The 27,648-nt window shown below is 32.7% G+C and overlaps 4 protein-coding genes across 5 annotated transcripts in view; all 4 read left to right on the top strand.

Annotated features, from left to right (window-relative positions):
• The window catches only part of LOC139513416 (uncharacterized), a 93,324-nt gene extending 90,884 nt beyond the window's left edge, over positions 1-2,440 (top strand). Inside the window, exon 39 of the mRNA XM_071301861.1 lies at positions 1,166-2,440. Coding sequence (XP_071157962.1) covers positions 1,166-1,284 — 119 coding nt within the window. The 3' untranslated portion in view covers positions 1,285-2,440. The remainder of the gene's footprint in view (positions 1-1,165) is intronic.
• Positions 1,180-27,648, top strand: LOC139513417 (beta-1,4-galactosyltransferase galt-1-like). Of its 2 annotated transcripts, none has more exons than XM_071301864.1 (2): positions 1,180-1,289; positions 25,641-27,648. In XM_071301864.1, the coding sequence occupies exon 2, from the start codon at positions 25,720-25,722 to the stop codon at positions 27,496-27,498; it is 1,779 nt and encodes a 592-aa protein (XP_071157965.1). In that variant the 5' UTR covers positions 1,180-1,289; positions 25,641-25,719; the 3' UTR covers positions 27,499-27,648. The 2 variants fall into 2 exon arrangements, with proteins under 2 accessions (XP_071157965.1, XP_071157964.1); XM_071301863.1 differs by lacking the exon at positions 1,180-1,289 and adding an exon at positions 22,339-22,455.
• LOC139511081 (uncharacterized) lies at positions 6,730-8,151 on the top strand. The gene has a single exon (XM_071297652.1). The coding sequence runs from the start codon at positions 6,730-6,732 to the stop codon at positions 8,149-8,151; it is 1,422 nt and encodes a 473-aa protein (XP_071153753.1).
• On the top strand, positions 8,192-9,385 carry LOC139511080 (uncharacterized). Its single transcript, XM_071297651.1, has one exon. It carries the CDS (start codon positions 8,192-8,194, stop codon positions 9,383-9,385), a length of 1,194 nt encoding a protein of 397 aa, XP_071153752.1.

Genomic DNA, 27,648 nt, shown 5'->3' with positions numbered 1-27,648 from the left:
GATACTCTAATATAATAGTTTAAAGAGTGAAAACATCCTCATCGTAAAATTGATTTTTTTAACGTCAATTGCAAATTTCATACTTCTTCAGAACGATTATGAAATTGAGTGATTGATTAATTGTTAGTGTTTGAAGCCACTTCCAGCATTATTGTCTATATCATGGTGGTAAAGAGAAAAAGATTGGAGTCGAACGTCGAGTCAGGCCATGTGCTGTGTTCGAACTCTCAAAAATACTATCTCAGTTTTGACAGGCTTGTGATACATAAGATTTAAATGTAAAATAAAAGAAGACAGTATGATGTATATTTGTAGCATTCAAATCCTTTGTCTTGATAATTTCCAATTGAAAGAACCCTTCTTTTTATTTTATTTTTTAAAATGTCCATGTTTGTACTCTTTATGGTTTAGTGCAAATTTATGGATTGACAGATTGGTGTTCCACGTCAAATTTCAAAATATTGCATTAATATTGCATATCAGGACCAGAACATGCGAGTGTGTACCTCTATTTTGACAATTTTTCCTAGTATGTCCGTTTTGTTTGCGCATCGTTGTAACTATAATGGAATTTTCTGCAACTGTCATACAAGTGAGAGGTTTAGCGCTGTATAACCAGGTTTAATCCACCTTTTTCTACACTTGAAAATGCATGTACCAAGTCAGAAATATGACAGTTGTTGTCCATTCGTTTGATGTGTTTTATCATTTGTTTTTGCCATTTGATTAGAAACTTTCCGTTTTGAACTTTCCTCGGAGTTGAGAAGTATTTTTGTGATTTCACTTTTTATCATTAGTCATATGATTTGCTACTGATCCCCTACGATTCCATATATAGAGGGTAAGTAAAATCCATAGGGAGTGATGACGAAGTCCGAGTGTCTTATTAATTTTACTCACCCTCTGTGTTCCGTAGGTGGTCAGTAGTAAACTGTATAACGATTTTATCACATGGGGGACATATTACCCTTTATTCACATATTTTTCTGACTCCAGCAGGAATATTCTTTGATCCTATATCTGAATGCTTGGCGGAGAAGCAGTAAATGACAATTTCCAATGTCTTACGTAGGGCAGGGAATCAAAATCATATTTCCACATTTGAACAAACGCAAATCAGCCTTTTTAAAGATGTGTTCCTTATAATCTTTTTCTTTATTTTTAGAAGCTCAAGAAGATTCACAAAAGCTGATGGACATGACGACTGTCCGTATGTATAGGCCGAAACTGCTTAGCGAATCGAGCAGCTATGAAAATCCATTAGCTGTACCTACACAATTTTAAAATATGTACATAGACATATATTATTTTAATCTGCATACTGTATTTAAGCTCGTATTGTACTCAACATGTAGCTTTAGCTTACTTGGCACAAAATGATAGTGTTTGCTTTCCAATCACTTTTTGTATATCGTCCGTTTATCTTTTCTAACATTTTCGTCTCTGAAACCGCTTTTTAGCCTACCTGAATCATTATATAATCATTGGGGAACTTTGAAAAAAAATATGTCCGATTATCTCGTTTCCCTACCAACATGGCCTATATGGCTAAAACTTTAAAAGGGAAAATTCGCGAATTTTGACTTACTATTTGAATACGTTCATGATACCACCAGCAACATTTTTACAACTTTTTATCGAAATATGTACAATAATAACGAAGAAAATATAACTTTTAATGATTGATATTTACCAAATAGTTGTAACCATCTAACAATGAAAATATAGAATGATCAGACATGCAACAACATTTTACATTCAATAGTTAAAACACTCGTATGGTAAATCAGAGACATATATATATATATATATTATTTTTGTTTAGTTTTGATATAAATTGATACTTTTAAATTGGAAATGCATGACTGCTATTTTGACCAAAGATACATAATATATATTAGGAACTATTTGTAGAAAGATGTATAGAAAAGGAAAAATTGTTTTTTAATAATTTGGTGCGAGCAAAGCGCTATTTGTTAACCGCATCAAAATAATTGGAATATCGCCACGTAAAATTAACATATATTTGTTTTAATCTTTGCGTATTTTAAACCTGTGACGTGTAGGACTTTTCTGATGAACCCAGGAGCTTTAAAAGAAATCGCGGAAAGGTCAAAATTATACTTGTTTTTTTAACAGAATGTCGATTACCTGAGTATATCAATTATAGATTGAATTATAAATACAAGCTTATTAAATAATCAAGTGGTTTTTTTTATTTAAAAATCGAATGCTTCTTTTTATTATTTTATTTGAATGTTGAAGCGTAAACCGAAGCACATTTTGTTTGAAGCGTAATGTGCACACAATCAACACTTTTACGACCATATACAATTATATAAAAAAAATCATAATAATTACATGTTTATGCTTAAATCATGAAAATGAGGGTGCAGTCATAACTGTTGTATTTTATACGGAAATAAAATTTGATATTAAAGTGCCTCAGAATTATTGTCAGCCAATCAAAATTACGGATTGTTATATATAAAAGTAATAATTTCTTCAAATTTTTAAAGAAATCAATTCGTTATCAAACAAAAGCGAAATAATCCATAGAGATATTCAAACTCATTATCGAAAACAAACTGGCAATGCCATGGTAAAAAACAACGGAAAGAAAAAGAACAAGAGACATAACACATCGCGGAGAGACACGAGCCCCACCAAGAACAGTAGGTGACAAACGTATTTTTTTAAAAACTTTTTTGGTATACATGATCATTAGAGCAGAGACATATAAAATATTATATTGTATTATGTCTCTGTTTTGAGTACTATCTCTAAATTTATTATATAGTCTCATAGCTAATAATGTCTAGTTTAGTGTGAGTAAAAGTACTGAGTTTTTCCAGTCATTAAGTCGCTGGAATAACCAAATGCATAACTTTGATACGACTTTTGGCAAACACTTTATAAGGCATGTCAGTTATCAATTAGGGAAGAACTCAGAATGAATTGATGTATTACATGTATATATAAACGTTGTTGTAACCAGAAACATATATACATGTATGCCATTTCAAAGTCTGGTATGCCATGCTTGTTTTGGACGGTGGTAATTAGACATCACGTGAATTGTTGAATAAACAGATGTATCAGCGGATTACTCACTAGCATGATTACATTCGGAGATGATGTCATGATGGTTACATGTCGAAAATTGTTAGTCGGGTTTAAAAATCCAATTGATTGCGTATTTTGCAACTTCTTTAAATATGCATAATGTATTTATAAAAATCACACATGATTTTTTCAAATTTCCAAATTTTGTGCGAAGTTACCCGTGAAACTTGGGGTCTTGTGTGGGACATGTTTGCTTCAGATATTATAAGTAATAGATATATTCGAATATGATCAAAGAACCAGAGAATGAGAAAGAAATGATACTTTACTAAGAAGTAACTGGAAACATATTTATTCAACCTTTGGTTGTTTTAACGACCCTGATATACGAATAACTTATACCTGCCAACACGTTTTAGCACTGACTAAGGTTAAGACAAAACAATTAATGTTTCAATTTTTGAAGGTGATGATGATAAACGCATCACGACATTATTACAAAGAAATGATTTTCTTGGGAGGAAAACATAAAGAAGCAGCTAAAGCAATAGAAGCAACAGAAGATATGAAATATGACTAAAGACGAAGGACAAGAAGTTGAAGACCCAAAAATATCGTTTGATAGAAAACTAACGACGAAATTACACCATTATTAAAGTGATAAATGTTCACTATGAAAACAGATTCAAAGATTGTCGGTCAAATAGGAGACTCCATAACGTGCATGTCATATATACTACAGTAGCCCTATTCATTAAACAGAGGCAAGGACTGAAAAGGGATATAATGAGCAGGAAGTAATCTATGTCATCATTCGACAATTATCGCAGGATCTAGCCTACGCAGTAACTTCGAAGGAAAGGATAGCTCAACATTACCACACTAAAGGTATATCAAGAGCTCATTATTGTGAGAAGACCACAACATAGTTATGTATAGAACTGTGTCATTTATCCCAATAACAAAAAGAAAGTCCACAAGATATCTTGCTTCGAGCTCTAGATATTAGACAAAAGGTGGCATCTAAAGAATAAAAAGCGGGATTCAAAGGTAGATTTAATTTTAAATCCATGAGAATCAAAACAGGCAGATACCAGTGTTGCAAGGAGTCCGCAAGTGAGATGAAAAGAACCGTATTCCAACGATCATCAAAACTAAACATTTTTTAGTGAATATGAGGTTGACTTTTCTTTACATGGGAAAACTAATTCAACTCCTGTAGGACACGGAAGCATTAGTATCAATAATACATATTCAATGGTTGAAAGAAAACATGAATGAAAATCAAATAAAACCACTAAAAGAGTAAATGGAAGGAGAACTGATATTCCATTCAGACAATGGGTTCAAAATTCCGTATGAGGGTTGTGTATAGAGTCATTTCAAACTCAAAAGCAAAGATAAAAAACCAGAAAAATAGCTTTGAAGTGCCAATCCTACTCTCACATTCTAACATGAATGAACCAATTATTGGATATTATGTGATTGGTATTCATTTCAGTGCATTTATATGTTTCGGAGTTAAGTGTACACATTTTGTTTAAGGATTCAGATGAAGTCCATGTCTAGGTGCGGGATTTTCTAGCTGTGTTGAACCCATTGGTGGCCTTGGGCTGTTTTTCTACTCTTTGGTCTGGTTGTCTCTTTGACACATTCCCCATTTCCATTCTCAACAGTATTTTATGATGAAAAATACAGATGCAGCTAACACGTTTTAATCTGCATTAGGCATCAAAGTCATTCGAATAATCACCGTGTTGAACATCACAAAATTTAGTAATGTGGAGAAATGCTCCTAGATATTATTATTCCAGGATAATAATACCTCCACTTTTTTATTATCAAAATTTGGATCTAGTCAAATCACTTAGAATCAAAGAAAGTATTGTAAAATATGGAAATGGTAGTACTTCGAAAATACACGTCGTTGTGGAGAGCACCTATTGGCGCATGGTGTTATTTACCAAAGAAAGTAAATATGTGACTGCTTCAATAAAGGCAACAGTAGTATACCGCTGTTCAAAAGTCACAAATCGATTGAGAGAAAACAAATCCGGGTTACAAACTGAAACCGAGGGAAAACGGTTAGAAAGTTTCAAAACGTAGAAGGCGTTTATGGGTTGCCATATGCGGACTATAAAACTAAGGACATAGGTCGACAATTCTGCTCTTCGGTCGGGTTGTTGTCTCTTTGACATATTCCCCATTTCTATTCTCAATTTTAACGATTATCTGAAGACTGAAGACAATAACAATAAACACATTTGAGACCCACCTTTGTCAGTAAGCGTAAAAAGTAGATTACAGCAATTACTCAAAGAAGAGTATAGAGCTCTTTGCAAATAGAGTTGAACTTGGTTGCACCAGACTTGAAAATGAAGATATTGCTGACCAAACTCCCGTAATTGGGCCTATACTTCAATACCAAAACCCATGAGATCAAGGATTGTCTTTCAGATCACATACATATGAATGGGGTTCAACGTTGCAACACTCTTCTCCTTTATTGGAGTGCTATTGTGTTATTGTGTCATTGTTTGTGTGAGAAAGAAAAATGGAAGTCTACGTCTTTGTATCGAATGTAAAGACCTCATGAAGGAAACCGTATCCGATACAAATTTTCCTATAATCCAGGGTGTTGTAGACTCGCTCGTAGGGAAACAATGGTTCAATGTAATTGATCAATGAATAGTGTCGGTGATTTAGAGACAGTTTAACTTACGCGTCAAACGTTAACACTACTTTTAACGCCGTTTCCATTCACATTGTTAACGTCATCATATCTTCTGTTAACGTTGTTCTATTGTTATGTATCATGTTACTATATTGAGTTGAGATTATACGACCAAACGAACCAGACGTTGTTTTACTGCCTGTCCAGACTTTCAGTTAACCCATCCGTCATATTGGTGCCGTGACCAGGATAATGACGAAAAAGAAAGCCATTAGAGTGGGTCATCGAGGAGCCGCACGGAGATTAATTTCAAAGATTGAAGAGGAATTAGAGAAAGAAACAACACAACGCGACGAAATAGAAAGCCTATGTGAAACTTTGAAGAAAAAGAGGGATATTCTTTTGGAACTTGATAATGAAATATTAGAGGAGATTGCAGAGGAAAACATGGAAGCAGAGTGTAAGACTCAGATCGGTATGTTTTAGATATAGAACGAATATTGACAAAAGTACGCAATTCATCAAGTTCAAAACAGAAAAACAAATCAAATGAAACTAGCTCTAATCAGAACTTAATTCCAAATGCAGCAGATTTTGTTTTTATCAACTCCACATCTACATGTAATACTCCACATCCCATGCAGAATATTGATATGCAATACAGATCGTCAATGAGCGCAACAAATTCTAGCATCTACCACAAGCTACCAAAATTGAATCTACCATATTTTAATGGCAATTTGTTAAACTGGCAACCTTTCTGGGATGCGTATCAATCAACAATACACGATAACCAAACATTAACAGACGTGCAAAAATTTACGTATTTGCAAAATCAAATTCAGGGAATAGCCGTGCAATGTATCGCCGGTTTACCACTCACAAGTGCAAATTACTATCAAGCCGTATCAATACTAAGAGAGAGGTTTGGTCAGAACCACAAAATCACGAACGCATATATTCAAAATTTAATTGATTTACCCGCACCGATGTCAATCGCAGACAGTTTGAGAAACTTTTCCGACAGAATTGAGTGTAGCATACGCGGATTAGAATCGTTAGGAACAAACGAGAGTACATTTGGAGCCATTCTTACGCCTATAATATACAATAAGTTGCCGTCCGATGTACGGAAAAACATAAGCCGAGACCGCGGAAACGACGACTGGGACATCGAATCATTGAGAACAGTCATAAAGAGGGAAGTATGCGTACAGGTCGCAGGACAATCTACAGGTACAAGTAATGAAGATTTAGAAATTTTACCGACCGCTTCGTTTATTGCCGAAACATTTCCCGGAAAGAACAGAAAACAGTCACGTAAGAAATGTTTATTTTGTGAAGAATCCCACCATCCAAATACATGCAAAAACGTGAAAGATGTTGAGAAACGAATAGAAATTGTGAAGCGAAAAAAGGTATGTTTTAACTGTTTCGGAAGTCATAGAGTAGCTGAATGTAAGTCTGAATTCAAATGCCGCCAGTGCGGAAAGAGACATCACACGAGTATACATGTCCAAGTACATAACACAGAACCAAAGAGCTTGACCGAAAACCAGTATAGTACACAAAAGACCGTAGCACATACCGCCTTAGAGGAAACGCCACTGGAGCTAACCACATCCTTACATTCTACTGTTACTGCACATTCAGATGTTTTACTGAAAACTGCCGTAACTCCAGTTTGGTCCGAAAATAGATCGATAATGTCAAATATTTTACTTGACGAGGGAGCACAGAACTCATTCATAACTGAAGATTTAGCTAGAAAATTAGAAATTGAGTCCACCGAAAAGATTGCACTGAAAATATCTGGATTTGGAGGAAACGAAGGACAAGTTCGTCATCTTGACAAAGCAAACATAGCTATTGCAACAGTTGATAATCAAAGAATAGAAATAGAAGTAATAATTGTACCGAAAATTGCCGCTCCTATTCAGACAAAATCCCAAAGGGAAATCAAAGCACTGCCATACTTACATGGTTTACGACTCGCACATCCGATATGCGCAGAAGACAAGTTTAACATATCTTTATTGATTGGCGCAGACTATTACTGGTCAATAGTTGAAGATGAAATAATAAGAGGAAATGGACCGACCGCAGTTAAGTCGAAAATTGGTTATCTCTTGTCAGGACCCGTACTAACTAAGAACGGAAGTACTTCAAAACAATCGGCAATGATGAATATTTTGACTGATCACAGAGCCGTTGTTTGCGACTTGGAAAAGTTTTGGAACTTAGAATCGTTGGGGGTTTCAGGAAGCGATAATATTAAAAGTCAGTCTGAAGTTGTAAGTGAATACGGAGAAAAGTCTATTATACTAGAAAATGGAAAGTACACAGCTAAGTTACCATGGAAACCAGATTTCCTTCCGCTGCCGCATAACATGGAATTGGAGGACAGGTAACGGTATTAGACGTTTAGCAAATAAACCTGATTTACTTAAAATGTATGGAGATATCATAATGGAGCAGGAGAGAAGACATTTTATTGAAAAGGTTGAGGAAACAAAACTTCCTACCGATCGACCCGTACATTATATCCCACATCACCCTGTTGCCAAGGAATCATCTACTACGCCAATACGCATTGTTTATGATTGTAGCTGCAAAGATGGAAGAGATAATCCAAGTCTAAATGAATGCTTAGAATCACACCCACCTGTTATGAATGACATTACGGGTATACTTATGAGATTTCGCGCTAAGAAATATGCTACAACTTCAGATTTAGAAAAGGCATTTCTACAAATACAGCTCGACGAGAAAGACCGAGATGCAACGAGGTTCTTATGGCTAAGCGATCCTACAAACACATCAAGTCCGCTAATAACATATCGCTTCAAGTCCGTACTCTTCGGAGCTACATGTTCGCCATTCATTTTAAGCGCCACACTTCTCAAGCACTTTAAGGAAAATCCGGAGAAACTTTCAGATACACTTGAAAAAGGGTTGTATGTGGACAACATTTTAACTAGCTTTGATAACGAAAATAGCGTAATAGATTATTACAGGAGATCGAGAGAATTACTTACGAAAGGCGGATTCAACCTACGCTCTTGGAATTCAAACAGTCCAAAATTACAAGAAATCGCTAGCAAAGAACAAACCTTAGACAAAGATGAGCTTACTAAAATTCTTGGTATGCAATGGAACGCTAAATCGGACAAGTTGTTTTATCAAAGTAACACGTTCGAGACGGACAAAAAAGGAAAACTAACTAAACGATATATTTTACGGCAATCATCCAAGATTTTCGATCCGTTAGGACTATTAAGCCCAGTTATTGTAAAAGCGAAAATATTTATGCAATCACTTTGGAAGCTTAATTTGGAGTGGGACGAAATATTACCGGAAGATATCCAATCAAAATGGATATTAATTTCACGAGATCTGGCATCGAGCTTAGAAACAGAGATTCATCGAAGTACTCAGACACAAAACGAGAATAACAGAAATTTACCAACTCTTCATGTATTTACTGATGCTTCAACTCATGCGTACGGCGCATGCGCGTACATCATGTATGACAGAAAATCAACAATAGTAATGGCAAAGAATCGAGTTGCGCCTATCGATCAAGACTATAACTTTACCAAAACTAGAGCTCATGGGGGCTGTAATTGGAGCAAGACTTGCTGATCATATTTGCAAAAACTTTCCGGAAACTTTCAGTGAAATACAATTTTGGAGTGATAGTCAAATCCTACTTCGTTGGCTTGCATCCGTAAAACCACAGAGACAATTTATCAAAAATAGAATTGAAGAAATTAAAAGTTTGTGTGGAGATAATGTATGGAGATATTGCCCTACGAAAGACAATCCCACAGATCTGCTTACACGTGGTATAACATCTGAAGAATTGCAACAGAATGAAATATGGTTTAGTGGACCTAAATGGTTAAACAGCAAAGAAGATTGGCCGACATGGAACGGAAACAATGTAACGTCTAGTGTATGTACAACAATGTCGGAGAACGATGACAAAATTGAAACAATGGAGAATAATCAAAATGTATGTATTGGTATAGGAGAAATAATAGATATCGAACGGTACAATTCTTATAGAAAATTAACCCGAATTACCGCATATGTAATGAGATTCGCAACAAACTGCAGAGCAAGTTTAGTTAGTGACATTGTCCAGAAATTATTAAATCATTTTGAAGAGAAGATCACCAGTAAGTTTGAGTGTAAAATAAGGGAGGCAACTGGAAAACTTGATGATAAGTTAGATACACTGATGATAGAGAATGAGGATCTGAGGGAAAGAATCAGGGCAAAAGATAGAGTTATTGAGAACTTAGTGGAAAAGGTTGGTGACAATAATAACAGATCTATTGATGCATTGAAGTTAGCCAAATTACAATGAGCAATACAGTCGGAAACATAACATAAGAATGCTCAACTTTCCTGAAAAAAGGGGTGAGAACTTGAAAAAAGCCTTTGTTGAACTAGTAAATAGTGACCTAAATGTAAATATTGAGCCCAGTGATGTGCTAGCCATCCACAGAATACCTGGAAAAGAAGGTTACCAGAAGCCTGTTATCGTGAAGGTTAGAAACACTGACACTAAAATACGGATAATGCGACAAAAAAGATCCTTGAAAAATGAACTTAAATTTCATGATGATATAACACAACGCAATATTGGACTTATGGCAAGACTTAAAAACACTGAAAAATTTGAAAATGTATGGTTTTACAACTGTAATGTGTATGCCAAAACTGAAACTAGTAGTAGAATAAGATTTGACCTGTTTGACAATGTAGATGAAAAAATGAAAAAGAAATTGAAAGAGGGAACTTAATCAGTCTTGTTTAGTCAGTTACATCATTTAATTTAATTTTTGAATAATGTCCAGCCTTTTATTATTTTCAATAGATAGATATAAATGTAAAAGATAATTGCTGAAGTAAAAAGTGTTTTATATCAGTCGTGAATTACATATTCCTATATAAATACATTTGTAGTAAAGAATATAAGAGATATTCATCTTGAAAAATTTTGTTTCAAATAAATTATACTGTCACTATACAGTAAAGGGGAAATAACTCTAACATTTATAATGATATAAATATTCAATTTTATCTCCCTTTTTAACATCTATTCCTTTGATAGAATTATGTATAATTATTACTTGCCATACTGTGAATTAATTAATACATTCAATGCTGAATGAAGAAAATAATAAGCAACATCTTATGTTTGTATGTGTGTATGTTTGTGTATGTCAGATTTGTTACAATTGTATATTTGTACTTATGAACTTACTTATATGGTTTTTAAAACATCACTTCATCTATAATCATGGATAATAATGTAACGATATTATCAATGAATGTGAGGGGTCTTTTCTCAAATTCCAAAAAGAGGGCAGATGTATTTGATTGGGCTAAGAGTAAAAATACTTCAATAGTGTGTTTCCAAGAAACTCATAGTATTAAAGACATTGAAAAAAATTGGGAGGATGAATGGGGAAGAACATGTTTTTTCAGTCATAAAGACAGTAAGAGTGCAGGTGTCTCTGTTATGTTTAAAAAGGGTCTGGATTTTGTTGTGCATAATTCTGTTACTGATGATAATGGTCGTTACATTGTTTTAGATTTAACAATTTTTTCACAAAGATTGAGTTTTGCCTGTTTGTATGGTTATAATACTGATGAACCTTCATTCTTTGATATACTTATGCAGAACATTTTATCCTTTAAAAACACAAGTGTTTTATTATGTGGTGACTGGAATGTTGTTTTAGATAAATTTATGGATACATATAATATCAAACATAATAGAAATCCTAACTCCCGTAAAAAAATTGATGAAATCATTGACGTATTTGAACTACTTGACCCTTGGCGTACATGCTATCCAGAAGATAGGAAATATACTTGGCGTCAGTCCTCACCTATAAAACAAAGTCGTTTAGATTATTTTTTAATTTCAGAAGACCTTTTTTCACTAATGAAAAATACTAAAATTATACCAGGTTATAGAACTGACCACTCAGCAATTATTTTCACCTTCTCAGCTTGTTTAGAGAAACGGGGCAAAGGTTACTGGAAATTTAACTCTCAGTTACTCAGAGATGCAGATTATATACAAAAGGTTAAATCATGCATTAAGGATACTATTTTGGAATACTATCTGTCAGGTGATATGGAAGATCTTCTTTCTGTCGATTTGTCATGTAATGATCAAACATTTTTTGAAATATTGAAAATGAAGATTAGATCTTTGTCTATAAATTACAGCATAAATAAATCAAAGGAGGAAAAAAATTTCACCCTGAAACTTGAAAATAATATTTTACATTTAGAAACTATTATGAACCATTCTCCAAATGATGAGGTTCAAAAATCTTTACTTGATAAAAAGCTTGAACTAGAAAATTGTCGACAAAAGAAGGTTGAAGGTTTGTGGTTAGATCCCGCTCCAACTGGCATGAGAATGGTGAAAAATGTTCAAATTATTTTTGTAAATTAGAAAAGAAAAATTTTATAAAAAAAACAATAACAGAACTAATAGATGATAAAGGTCAACATATATCAGAGCAATCAAAAATTCTAACGGAACAACAAAATTTTTATAGAAATTTATACTCGAGCAAAAAATTAGATTGTGATGATTCATCATTTTTTAATCATAACATTAAGCTCACAGAAGAGCAAAGAGATTTTTGTGAGGGAAATTTAACTTTTAAAGAGTGTGCTGATTCGTTAAAATTTATGACAAATGGTAAAAGTCCAGGTTCTGATGGGTACACAGTAGACTTTTATAAATTTTTTTGGAAAGATATTGGTCCTTTCATCTTTCGGTCTCTACATTTTGGATATGAGGTTGGAATATTTTCTGATTTTCAGTATCAAAGTGTAATTACATGCATTCCTAAGGAGGGGAAAGACAGACAGTATATAAGTAACTGGCGCCCTATTAGTCTTTTGAATACTGATATGAAAATAGCTTCTGCTGTTATAGCTAATAGACTTAAACCAGTTTTACCATTTGTCATAAGTGATACACAAAAAGGTTTCATCAAAGATAGATTTATGGGTGAAAACACACGCCTTTTATATGATTTAATGCACTATCTTGAGGAAAATAATAAGACAGGTCTTTTATTACTTGTTGATTTTGAAAAGGCCTTTGATTCCTTAGAATGGTTATTTTTAAAAAATTCTTTAAAAAGCTTTAATTTTGGGCCTTCAGTTTGTAAATGGCTTGAAACTTTATATTCAGGGGCATCAAGTTGTGTTATAAATAATGGACATACTTCTAATTTTTTTCAATTGGAAAGAGGCTGCAGACAAGGGGATCCTCTATCACCCTATTTATTTATTATTGGTGTTGAATTACTATCTTTAAAATTAAAAGATAATCCTGAAATAAGGGGAATAACTGTAGATAATAATGAATCACTTTTAAGCCAGTATGCAGATGACACATTTCTTATGTTAGATGGAAAGGAAATATCGTTGAGGGAAACACTTTCATGTTTTGAATCTTTTTATAAAATTTCCGGTTTAAAAATAATGCTTCAAAGACAAAAGCACTATGGGTTGGAAACAAAAAGTATTCAGATATGATTCTTTGTCCCGATTTAAAACTTCATTGGTCACATTCAAATTTTAAACTTTTGGGGATTGAATTTTCATTAGATTTAAACTGTATCACAGAAATTAATTTTGCCAAGAAGATTAAAGAAGTCTCTGCAATCCTGAAAAGCTGGCAACATCGTAAACTAACATTATTGGGGAAAATTACAGTAGTTAAATCTCTTGCTCTTTCAAAATTGGTACACTTAATGACTGCATTGCCAAACCTATCACAATCCAGGTTAACAGAGCTCACTTCACTATTTTATCATTTTATTTGGAATGAAAAACCAGACAGAATTAAGCGTAACACACTTATTGGTGATACTTCACAAGGTGGACTTAATATGGTACATCTTCATTCCTTTAATATCTATTTAAAAATTAGTTGGATAAAAAGACTGATGTCAAACCCACTTGGTGGCTGGCAGCAGTTGTTACTGGCAGACCTCACAAAGTATGGGGGTGAAAGGGTTTTACATCTACAGAAAGAAAAGCTAATTGAGATTTCTAAAAGATGTAAAAATCCCTTCTTGAAGGATGTTTTACTATGCTTTTCTATAGCAAAACCTATTACTGAGAATTCTGTCAGTGACATTTTATCATTAGATATTTTGAACTTTTCTTCTCTGGATGATTTCCCATATTATATTCAATGGAAACAAGGAGGTGTGCAGTCAGTAAGTGACCTAATTAATAAAGAAAATATGAATTTTTATAAATTTGAACAATTTCAAGAAAGAGTAAAATTCAACAATTTTATCAAATATCATGGTCTGATTTCAAGAATCCCTCAGACTATGAAAAAATGCCTTAAAGAGAACTGTTTAAAGCAAGATTTGGATAAGCCTGATAATGGTGATATTTTTTTAAAGAGAATTATAGGTAATGTGAAAGCAAAATTTGTATATAAAAATTTAGTAAATAAAGTTATAGAACTACCAACAGTCAAATTTTTGAAATGGGAAGAACTGTTGATTATTGATTTAACAGAATGGTCAGAATATTTCAGGATAACCAAAAAATCTTGTAGAGATGTTTATTTAAGAACCTTTCAATACAAATTTCTGCATAGAATCATAGCAACTAATACCTTTTTATACAAAATTAAATTAAAAGACACCAAGATGTGTACTTTTTGTAAACTTGGTGAAGAAACCATTGAACACCTTTTTTTTTGAATGCCCAATAACTTTTCAATTGTGGCAATCTTTTTCAAATGCAGTAAATCTTTTTTTTTGTAAACTTTGTTCTTAACAAAGAGAATGTGTTTCTTGGTTGCAAACATGAAAGTTTATTACTGAATCTGTTAGTCATAATTACAAAGAATTATATATACAAATGTAAATTAAATGAAACAAAACCAAATATGGTTGGGTTAAAGAATAGAATAAAAAAATACCAATTTCTTGAACATTATATTGCAGAGAAAAATAACAGAGTCCAAGTGTGTGAAAAATTTTGGTCTCCTTTACATGTAATATTCAACTAATTATTGTTACATATAAATGAGAAATTCTATTTTTATTTTTATATATATTATGAGCAAAAATTTATCCTTGAGCTTTTGATTTTTTTTTTTTGATTTTTTTTTTATTTTTATTTTTTTTGTCTTTAAAATATATATATTTTTTTTTTAATGTAAGTCAAGATACATATTGTAGCATAACAAATGAGTGAAGAGTATTTGTAATGTATGAGAGAAAGTCAGAGAGCGAGAAAATATTACCAAATAAAACTTATATGTAACCTTAAATATTATAATTGTAAAAATCAATTTGTCAGTGATAAAAATTGTTTACTGAATTATTTTCTATAATATGTAACCCCTTGATACCCTTGTCAGGTGGTAGTGTAGGGGTACATGTATGTTAAATCCTGACTATTGAAAAAAAAATAAAAGATAAAAAAAAAACTGCAGAGCAACGGAAACTGAACGAAAGAAAGATTTATTACGTATTGATGAAGTTGAAAATGCAAAATTCCTATGGATAAGATATAAACAAGGTAAAATATTTGGTGACGAAATAAATTGTATAGATAATTCTACAAAACGTAAAACACTTGTGCGACAACTAAAGCTCTTTCTAGACGAAAAGCAATTATTACGTTGTGATGGCCGCCGAATAGACAATGCGACAGTAGGAGAAACAGTCAAGTTTCCTTATCTGTTACCGGCAAAGGACCGTCTTACACATTTGATAGTGTTAGAAGCACATGAGAACACACTACATTCAGGTATAAATATCACTCTAGCATACATACAACAAACATTTTGGATTCCGAAATTAAGACAGTGCGTGAAATCTATATTGATGAAATGTGTAACGTGCCGAAAAGTAATCGGAAAATCTTATCCCGCACCAGAAATTCCACCATTACCAAAGGAGAGAGTTCAAGATGCTACACCCTTTAGCATAACCGGTGTAGACTTCACAGGAGCGCTTACGATAAGGAACAGACACAACGAAGAATCGAAGGCTTACATTTGCCTATTTACATGTACTGTCACTCGAGCAGTACATTTGGAATTAGTTTACGATCTCAGCGAAGAATATTTTTTATTGTGTTTCCGGAGGTTTGTAAGTCGACGATCAGTGCCGAAAATAATGATGTCAGACAATGCGCTAACATTTAAAGCTGCTTCAAACGAAATTTCACGACTTTGCAATTCTAGAAAAGTTAAAGAAAATATTCAGAATTATGGCATTGAATGGAAATTCATCCCAAATAGAGCTCCATGGTTCGGGGGCATGTGGGAAAGAATGATTGGCTTAACAAAAACATCACTTAAGAAAGTATTAGGACGTGCACATGTCAACGATGAGACTCTAAGGACTGTATTAACAGAGATCGAAGCCACACTCAACGATCGACCAGTGACGTATATTTCAACAGATGTCAGAGATCTGGAGCCGCTTACACCATCCCATCTTATACATGGACGAAGGATAACAACTTTACCGTATGTATCGTCAAATAGTGCTATTGACAATCTAAATGTATGTGAATTAACACGCACAAACTTGAACAATCAAGCGATACGACAGAGACAATTGATTGAGAACTTCTGGACAAGATGGAAAGGAGAATACCTTACTTCATTGCGAGAATATCACCAAAGCACTGGAGTCGACGTTCGGAAGATTAAAGAAGGCGATGTCGTTCAGATACACGACGAATCAAAGCGCGTGCATTGGAGACTTGGAGTTGTGCAGGACACTATTAAAGGCAAGGACGGCTTAGTACGCGTCGCTATGGTGCGTACCAAATCAGGAATTACAAATCGACCCGTGACGAAACTCTACCCATTAGAAGTCAACAGCATGGAATGTTATCTGAGACGAAGTGAACGAAGAAACTAACGTGTGTGAACAGATTTGTTAATTTTTCTTATTTGTGAAAAGACTGTCAAATTCAAAGAGTTTTTACGTAATCTCATAATTTAATATTTTTTTAATTATTTGTGAGATCAATCTGTTTTTGTTCTTTCCGCATGCCACTATATATCACAGCTAATGGACATTGCATCTGGTGGCCCCGAGTATGTCGGTGATTTAGAGACAGTTTAACTTACCCGTCAAACGTTAACACTACTTTTAACGCCGTTTCCATTCACATTGTTAACGTCATCATATCTTCTGTTCTATTGTTATGTATCATGTTACTATATTGAGTTGAGATTATACGATTAAACGAACCAGACGTTGTTTTACTGCCTGTCCAGACTTTCAGTTAACCCATCCGTCATAAATAGTCTATCGTCAATGATTGATGGATGAGCTCGAAGCTATTAAAAAATTAACGGCCTTTTGTACATCTTGGGGTTTGTACGAATTGAAAGATTTTCCCTTGGACTGACGGGCGAACACTATCTATATATATCTATATCTATATAACATATACATACCATATTTACATGATGCGTTGGTATTCAGTAGGGGTTTGAAAGAATACCTAATGAATGTTAGGAATGTATTGCGACCTTAAGAGATAGGTACGGTATTTGGGACATTTGGGTCTGTTGATTTTAGGTCCCTGATCCATAACATACAAAACTAGGTCAAGGTCAAATGTCAAGATTAAATTCAAAATATTGACTTTTACTTGTCCCTTGATCTCCTCTGTCACTTTTAAAGATACGGATAAAAGAACTAGTGCAAAATGTTTGCTTAATTATGATCAAGATAGGATACATTTGTTCAGAACGATCCAATGGCATCTTATAAGAGTTATTGTAACAATTTAAGGTTAATTGATTATTACTTTAACTTGGTACATAATAAAGCCATAAGGTCTTTTATAAACTGTTGGTTGACGTGTGACTTTGAAAAATATTAACCGGAAAATACCGTATGTAAACCGAAAAATACCGTGTGTAAACCGGAAGTAGCTAATTTTGAAATTATTTCATTGAAAAATACATAGAAACAAAAGAGTTTTTAAATATGTTTACATAAACCTATCACTTGAGACCGGAAGTGAATTTTACTTAACCGGAAATATCTAATGTCTCCCATATTACAGGCAAAAGTATATAATGTATGTTTCATTATAATGCGTTATTCTGATCCTAGCTAAAAAATGTAATTATAAGTATTGAATGCTTCTTTTTGTAACTTCATAGAGGTGTAAAAGCGTTGGCCGTGGGCACATTTTTAGAATGAAGCGCTTCCGCGCTTCATACAAAATTTCTTCGGTCAACGCTTTTACACCCCAATGAAGTTACAAATTCTTAAATAGAAACCATATATTTTTGGAATCAGTGTAAATAAAGCTATCATGTGAGATTTGAAGTGACATTTTTAACCGGAAGTTAATAATTATCTCCCTTGTTTTAGGCAAAAATATATAGAAAGATTTATTTATTGAATAAGTATGAGGAAACCTATGCTTGGACGCCAATAGTAACTTTGAGTAAACCAAAGTAGCTTCTCATCAATAATTAATAAAATTGAAGTGGAAAGACCTTCAATTGTTCTCTAAACAATTCGTTTTTTATACCGGTTTTTTTTATTCCATTTGTATTTTGTCTGTAACCGTCAAAATAAGAGACTTATTACAAGATATAATTCCTTACTTGATGAAATTATTTTTTCATTTGACCTTGAACCTTAACACCTTTCATCTAGATTTTGAAGAACGATAGCATTAAGGTAGATTCATGGGACCTAGATTCAAGGTATAACGCCATCTCGGATTGTACTATTGCAGTACGCAATCAGTCAATTAAATTTTTAATTTTTACTTGTAGCAAGAAAACAAGTTCGGTGACACAAAATCTATCTTCTCACAATTTATTTCAAAATTCTATCTTATAGATTTTTAAGCACAAAAGTGTGTTTTTCATGATCGTTCTAAGCAAATTAAGGCAATTTTCAACGACTCATAGCTTGAAAAATAGCACGGGGACCCATCCTTTTTATTATATATTTGAAAAGAGCATAGTAAAAGTATCAGAAAATTCTATCTCAAGAAACGTATACCTATGATCTACCTTAAACAGCAAAATATATGTTTCTAAACATCGTCATTAAGTCTTGTAGATTCTATCTCGATAAGGCTTAGTGGAGGAAAATACAGAATTTAGGTATTGAAAAAGAATACAAGAAAATCGGAACTATCCTGAGTAAACGGTTTCAACAATTTTCGGATTAGCGTTTCTTAAACCAGAAGATGTGGGTGATAGCTTTGATGAGGCTTTTAAAGAGTTCCTGATATTAGTTAAATTTTGTTGCTTTTTAATAGATATTTCCTATTTCGAGATTGTAGTAACTTTTTAATTGCTATTGGAAACAGAACAACACAACAATGTTTATTAGAATAGCTATACTCGGTGGTATGTATTAATACATTTCATTGAATTTGAACATTACTTTTTTTTCCTTTTACCAATTATACCTCATCACAACTTTATGTTCGTACTCAAAAACATTGATTAATCAACTAGATGCAATTTAGTGTCTATGGTTATTGCTTGGCAGCAAAAGAGGAATAATCATATTCAGATTTTTTTTGTTACCAGTGACGGATGAATTCTGGATTGTCATGCTTTCTCATCAATTATTGGTTTATCAATGTCTTATGGTTGTAGCATGTTATCACAAAGTTATATGTTTTCGTATCAAACTGCAAGGAGAATTCATTTCCGACTAAGGTGTTCCTCTTAAGCTATTAAAAAAGTTTTTTTTCAATAAATACTTTTAAAAATGGGGATATACGGGAATTTTTCCAATCAACAATGTTCACTGCAAGGAAATTTCTGACTGAAATTGATGTTTATATACTCTGGCCCTTTCAAGGAGTGCACCTCCTGATTGCCCTTTATAATTTTCTTTGAACGATGTGTTAGCCACTATTGAGTAAAGCACCTGATTATGAGTTTTACTGTTGTGGCTACCAAAGTCTTAAGTTCTATGCCTGGTATGCACTTTGCTAGTTGTTGAAGGCAGTATGTAACAAAGATCTATATTTGTTAATAATATTTCTTTGTTATTTGGTATCTTGTAAAAAAATGTCCTTATACATGTATCCCATAAATTCATCTGAAATCAGTGGTAATGATTAGGAAGTTTTCAGAGATTTCCTATATGAAATGTGATAAATTTTGTGACTTGAAAATAGAAGTTTTGAATAAGTTCTTACCAATGGAGTAACAAATCCAGGTAATTCTTTTCTTGTTGTGGTGTCTGTTGGACTTTGGAAAAGACATTTTCTGCTATCTCTTGGCTGCACAGATGTAGGAGTAAGTACTGGTGATGTGGTTGTCATTGGAAATAAATCTTGCCTCTGGAAAAAAAATTTTCACACATATATACATACATAAACATTGAAATTTATATAAAAAAAGCAATATTCTACTTCAGTCACACTCTTTATGTGCATGAATACATATATCTTTATTTCAATAGTTGAAGATTATTATATGAATTGCATGTAAAATACTGTATGTTGTATCAATTATATATGTCACATGTGTATGTGTATATGCCCCACTGGAGACCTAATTTGGAAAATAAAACTTTTAATCTTATCTTATCTTATATGTATCAGAGCAATTCTTTTTACTAAATATTCAAAAATGTTAATGCATGTTATGACTAGAATCTATATAATTAATGGTAATGATATTAACTTTTGAAGTGTTCATGATAGGCTTAATATATATACTTTTAGAACTTTATCAGTGTTCCTATAGAAAAAGTTAAATGCAATTAGCCATTATTTTGATATGCACTTTTGTAATAATACAGTCATAAATAGTGTTATAAAAGTCATCGTGTCTATACGAGTCATAAATAGTGTTATAAAAGTCATCGTGTCTATACGAATAATCTTAAAAGGATCCACCTGGGTGTCCTGTTTGCATCTGTCACTGTAGAAATTGTAAATGTGGCACATTGACTAAAATTAGGACATTAATTTGACACTAATTTAAACAAATCATAAACCAGCTATTCCAACACTGAATACTGATGATATCATATCACAGTTTATCTATACATGTACATGTAGGGTGTGTAGGGTAACCGTCAGTCTGTGAAAAATACTGTTTTAGGGTTTGTCTGACTGAAAAAGAAATATAAATTTATGTCTATCCGAATGAATTTTTGTCTCAGACAGATTTTGGGATACACTGAACCATTTAGAAGTAACATACATGTACCACTTAGACTACTTTTTTTATGTACATGTATCAATGTATTAGTATCAGTGTCACTAATGGGTTAGGGTAAGGTTTGGGGTTAAGAATAGTTTAGTATGGCTCTTTATGGGTTGGGACCCCTAAAATAAAAGAAGGCCATGCAGTATCTTGATTGTCAGGATTATAATTATCTTCGTTTTTATATTTGTTGAGTTGTTAATCGTGTTTATAATTAGTTCAAGTAACTTTTATAATGTTACAGCCCATCAGGTTAAGAAACAATCGATTTTTTTACTCATGACATGGCCGTTTAATGTTTATACTTGACGGTTTTCAGAAAGGCAAAATCTAAAAGGGGGTGAAATTTAGACTTTTTCATTGAAATATTTTGGAAAATTTAGAGACGACTTAAGACGACTTTTTATAATTTTAGATTTCTTGTTTACCATAGAAAGGCATGTTAAAATTTCGCATGAAAGTCGCTTCTTGTTTACGTGTATTATTCAGGAAAGTAAGTGCATTTTTTTCAAAAAATGTCGGAACAATCGACGCCATAAATTCACTCTTTTTCTTGTATTCTGTATAACCATTTCCCGTAGTTTTAATGCGCTTCAATCAATGTAAACACGATTTGTTGATCTATGTGTTTATGTTTACAGAAAAATCACTCACCTGTTACAAGTTGTAGCGTTGTCATTGGCTTATCAAAATATCGATTTTCTGTCTATTCTGATTCGTTCAATGGCGGACGTAGGCGGTTATTATTATCACGTGACTTGTTGTTTTTTTGCACACGGCACCATCATGAAACACCTCCTCTGGTTGTGTCCTACATTCACTTAAAATGTCTGTCCAGATTTATAAATCACAAAGTCTTCTCTGGCAATTAAGAAAATACATGTTTAACATCTTCGATCTCCGAATCTTTGTACATCTTTTTTAAGTTCAGGCTTTAAATTTGAAAAGATTAATTTTCATTCACAGTTATATAATTTAAACCGTGATATGATTGACAGCATTCCGCCACCGCCTGTCTGTCGATCGGGTAAAACTATATAGAACGTCATAGTACATGCATTTGGTTGGTTTAATGCATCTTATAATACAACATACACTTAGCCTCATATTAGTAATTTATTTGGTGACTCGCAAATCAAATAACCTTTTCCTTTTATATCCGTACGTGCTATATTAAATAACTTAATAAAAAAAACTATGACTTTAAACTAAACGACAGACGCATGTTCATATCATTGTCAAACTAAATCGATACAAACATTTTATAAAAAAGTCTTTTGCAAACAAAAATAGTGTGTAAGGTAAGTACAACGGAGAAATTTTGTGAACTGTTTATTTTATGCACCCGAATTCAGATAACGATTTGTACTTCAACCCAGTGATACCCTGTGATAAAGATTTTACTTGGGTAATATATCATATTCTATTTTTACCAAGATGGACTTGTTTGGTATTGGTAAGTTTAATTAAATACATCTATAATTACATGTTCGGATAAAATAAGAGAAATATAAAATAACATCATATATTGTTCAGATATTCCATACAGTAACACAAACACTACTGTAAAACTCTGATCATTTGATTGCAATTTTAATTTTAAAACATTAAAAGCTGCATTGGTTGAAAGTGCTTAATATTAACATGATGCATTTTATTTCCAGTTCCCACATTTAATTTTATCAAAATAGACCATATAATGAATTACAAAACAAAAGAGTTGCCGACAGTATAAATTATAATCTTAAGCAAATAAAACCTATAACCTATAAAATATTTACCTTTAAGATAATAGAATGAAAATATGTATGAATTGTCATGTTATTTTTCAATTTTGTGATTAAGGAAATTGAATGCTTTCACGTATTACACAACTCAGGTTTTCTTTCTTGTTTGTAATACCTTGTTCATTACAAAGACATGATGCGGGAAATAGTAATTCTTATGCTATATATATAACGCCTCAGTGATAATCGACTGTTTGATGCATGTTAAAATAAAAGATCAATGTTAACTAAGTTTTAAAATCTGTCACATCAGTCTAAGTTTATCATTAACAATTGATATATACTCTCCAACTTTGTGGACTAGATAATTTATACTCCACGAAAAACAAATTTCAAGTTTGTTTTTTGTTGTTGATCTTGTAAAGCTGATATAGTCTTTTTTACTTGCAAAACCCCCACAAGGGTAAAAAATTAAGGGTCAAATAACAATTTCGGCAACACTTACCTTATATGTAGATCTTGTCATTCTTGCTATCTATCTTTTATAGTATTCAAGATAATTAACAAACCGCAAAACAATTAAAAAGTAAAATTTATCATTAATGGACAATACTACTATAAAAAATAGTCTGGCAGTTTTGATGTAAAAAGACAGAAGGTTGATCCCAACATTCGTACCATTTCTGTCTTTTCATATTTTGCCTGTTCACAGGTATTATAAGACAATAGACCGCGACAATACTCAGCATTTTACCTTATGTTCTATTCTAGCCATGTCGGCCATGTTAGTTGGCATGCCAGGGTCATCTGACATATGTTAAAACTAAATAAGTAAAGCATAGCAGATAAGAAGTCTAAAAAAAACACGCTATATACAACTATGTGCATGCACTGCACCGGCATGTGATATTTGTAACTATTGTTTGTACAAGTTTGGTCAATAGCTAATGCCAGATTTGTGCAACATTAAAACAAAACGATAACAAAATCTTTCAGTTACCTGTCAGTTCTGACTCTTGTTCGCTGTTTCCTGTGATCTAAAATAACAGTATTGTATTCTATTATTCATTTTTTTCAAGAACTGCTTACAATTAATGGGCTATCATCATCGACATTTGTTACAGGTTTGGTATTTTTTTTACATCGTTTTGGCTCATATAGTTTACTGCTAAAAAATAAGAAAACATGATTGCCAATGATACAACTTTCCAACAGAGATCCATTGATAAAGAAGTAACTACGGGTCATCTTCAACGATGAAAAACGCTGATGCTTCTCTTTGTATGAATTACTTTAAATGCTTCAATTGCAATCGTTTTGATTGTTTTAAAAAAAATAAAGAATGGAGTTCGGAATTTTCAAGTAGATATTCATAGTTTATAGAATTTTCTAGTATAAGCATTGCTTTTAACTTTTATACATACGTCATTTTTTGTCTATTGTCAAGCGTTGTAATATTGACAATCATATCACATTATTTCATTTTCAAATCAATACCTCTTTTTTGATGTATTTCGTTTTTTTCCATACCACTGTGTTAAATTATTGGACAATAACTAAAATTTGAAAGAAGAAACGAATATTATGTTGTAAGTACCTAGCCTGATGCCAGGCTTTTTGCATTTAACTGAATTTGATTTCAGTTGAATAAGTTCTCAGGTTGTAGGGACATCAACAACACACATTCATCCATACAGTTTTTGATATGTTTGCTTTTCGGTTAAGGATATAGTATAAATATTGAAATTGTTCGTGTGATAAGTAAGGATAAAATTCAAGAAGCAATTTACATTTTAGTTAGATCTAGGTGTCCTTGGTCTTATAACGCAAAGTCATTGTATTTTGGGGTATATCGTCCAATACAAATATGTTGTGTATTAAAAGGATTTTATTTAGCTAAGGATATATAAATTTCAAATACAACAAAGCAATAACACATGTTATACGTCTTATTACATAAAAATAGATTCCTCTGAAGTGTTTCAAATGAATATTTTTAAATATATCATTCTGTAGACAGACCATAGATTTAATATTATCTAATGCTTTAACAAATAAATTTACTAGTTCTCATATAGACTTCTTAAGCGTCTTGGCAAAAAACCAAATAGCATATTGAATAATAATGCTTTTAATGACGATAAAACATTTCATCAAGGCTAGAAAAAAAGACGTATGCAAGTGAGTGTTTTATCCAGGCCAGTTATTCATTATATTTTACCTGCCTAGACCACATGCTCAGTCAATATATTAGTTAAATTAAGTTTTTTATATGATCTATACACGTTATTGTCATCTCTACGGTGTCACACTATGAATAATACGACACACAAGGACAAAAATGTTCAATTTCTCTAACTTATCAGAAAAATATAAAAAAAAATGTCCGTGCATAGAAAGAGAAATCATTCCGGTGGCTAGGTGATACTTTCACTATTTTCTTGTACTTTCCTGTAATGATGTCCCATTAGTCTTGTTAGTATGTTATTATTGAACAAAGACAAATATAGTACTATATGTGTCTCTTATTCTTAAATGCTTAGTAACCTTTTTTAAAACCATTTCAAATACATCAATTTATTTTGTTTCCTGCATGTAGACAACCAATACATAATCTATCCATTAGTACCTTAAACTTAGCCAAGGAAGTGGTTAAAACAAAGGATAGAAAGAGAAGTAGTATAAAACTCACTAGAAGATAAGTTGACACTAAACTTAATGTTTTTGTGTGTGCAAAGATGCACAAAAATCTTCATAAGGTATATTGGAACCATATGCAAACCTCGTAAACGTATGTCATGCACATTTGGTATCAAACATCGATGCGTTTGGCTGGACTCTGTTATTTTGATACCCCTGGAAAACGAGTGTGGACAAGGCCTTATGGATGTTAATATAATCTCTCTATTTGCAGGTAATGATAACGATTATCTACAGTGTAACCTGGTTATCATCAGCTTGAGATAGTTGTGTTTCGAGATGACACCAGGGGGATGGCTACCCGTCAGATAACACGACTGTTACTGATAGCATTGGCATTTTATGTTTTTGGTCTCATATTTTTCCTGACTGGAAATGATGTCAAGGTTATAGATAAAACTGGAGATGATTATTTACCAATAGATGAGGTGTTCATACAGGCATCTAATAAAACAACGTATTCATACGATAAACAGGTTCCATTGGATTTCCAACAACTTCACAGGTCAAATATTTCAACACTGAAAAAGTCCGAAATTCAATCTAAGTTTGATAGGTTGTATAAATTAAAAAAGAAAGATGTTTTACAATCAATAAAGAGGATTAAAAAACTTGGAAGTGGTAAACTTCAAATGAGGAAACGATATAAGAGTAAGATAGATAAAAGCAAAGCACTTACAAATCAAGATTATTGGGACAGTTTAAAAAATCTTACATTTAAAGAGAAAGTAGATCATATTTTGAAAATATATCGTATCCAAAATAGTACAACACATCTAAAGCTGCGATCGATAACGACAGCTAAACAACCTATACGCAGAAGTTACAACACCACTACTGATAATAATTACCAAAAGAAAGAAAACACTAAATACCATAATACAAGAGAGATTAACTCTACATTAACAAAAAGTAATGTAGGATTTTTAAAAGTAGCCGAAGATATTTATGTATATGCATCATATTATGATGACAGGAAGGAAACACGTTTTATAAGAAATATTATAATAAGCAGATCTGCTAAGAATTTCAATCAACAACTTTATTGTCACTTTTGGAATCCTATCATAAATGATTGGGAATCTTCTGTGTTTGCGTTCTATGAGACATGTGAAAATCATCTCAAGACTTTTGCAGCTTATATAGGGTCATGTGAAATTCCTGACAATGTCCAATTTGATCATATTTACATTTCAAATTCTGAAGACGCGAACAACGAAGAAACGAAACACATAATTCCTGTTATACAACATTCAAACAAATCCGTAGTAAAAGGCGATTTAGCTGTTTGTGTCCCGCCATTATTCGGGACTGTTAATTCTTTACGCTTGTTAGAATTCATAGAATTTTCTATCATACTAGGATATAAGCATTTTACTTTTTATTCACAAAATGTTACCAATGAAACTTTAAAAATCTTAAAACTTTATGAAAAGGAGGGTCTAGTTACGATACTTGATTGGCCTTTACCTATACAAGAAGACTGGATCTGGTATCACGGACAGTCAGCTGCCGTGTGGGATTGTCTTTATAGAAATATGTATGTTTTTAAACATGTGGCATTTCTAGACATCGACGAAATTATTTTCCCTCGATCTGATGAAACGCTTCCAAAATTCATAGACAAAACAATGAAATCATACCACGAACAACACTCGGAAGGTGGCGACATTTGTGCAATTAGATTCCAGAGTGCGTACTTTGATCCCCTCGAGGATACAATCGTTTCAGATATTTTTGATTTTTCAGACCACATTGAGAACCATTTAGTCACATTAAATTCAATAACCAGAAAGGAGGATTTCAGTACTGTTCGGACAAAAATGATAGTTGATCCAATCAAAATCTTTGAAATTGGTATACATCACGTGAGCAAGCCAATGGAGGAACATTTCAAAGTTGAAAATATTAATCCTGAGATTGCATATATCCATCACTATCGAAAGTGTCAAAGTAACTTTGGTGGGCGTTGTTTTGGTCGAATTACTGACGATCACGCAAGAAGATACCGCAATCGTTTGCTTACAAGATTGAAATGGCGCTTTTACTATCTGTTTAAGGAAATGTTATAAAATTGATTAGAATGTTATATAATCTTTTGCTCACTTCATTTAGCCCAAATGGTTATTGCAGGCAAAACATCTATGTGGGACAATATCAAAACAGTTTATATTAAACAGTCATGTAGCATAGAGTTATATAGACGAAGAACAGCAATAAAA

The sequence above is a fragment of the Mytilus edulis genome, chromosome 2 (assembly GCF_963676685.1).
Source record: "Mytilus edulis chromosome 2, xbMytEdul2.2, whole genome shotgun sequence".
Classification (NCBI taxonomy): domain Eukaryota; kingdom Metazoa; phylum Mollusca; class Bivalvia; order Mytilida; family Mytilidae; genus Mytilus; species Mytilus edulis.
Note: the sequence above shows the minus strand (reverse complement) of the source record. Positions and strands in the feature narration are given on the sequence as shown.

Coding starts and splice junctions, on each gene's coding strand:
- LOC139511081 (XM_071297652.1), top strand. CDS start 6,730: ATGTCAATCGCAGACAGTTTGAGAAACTTTTCCGACAGAATTGAGTGT.
- LOC139511080 (XM_071297651.1), top strand. CDS start 8,192: ATGTATGGAGATATCATAATGGAGCAGGAGAGAAGACATTTTATTGAA.
- LOC139513417 (XM_071301864.1), top strand. CDS start 25,720: ATGGCTACCCGTCAGATAACACGACTGTTACTGATAGCATTGGCATTT.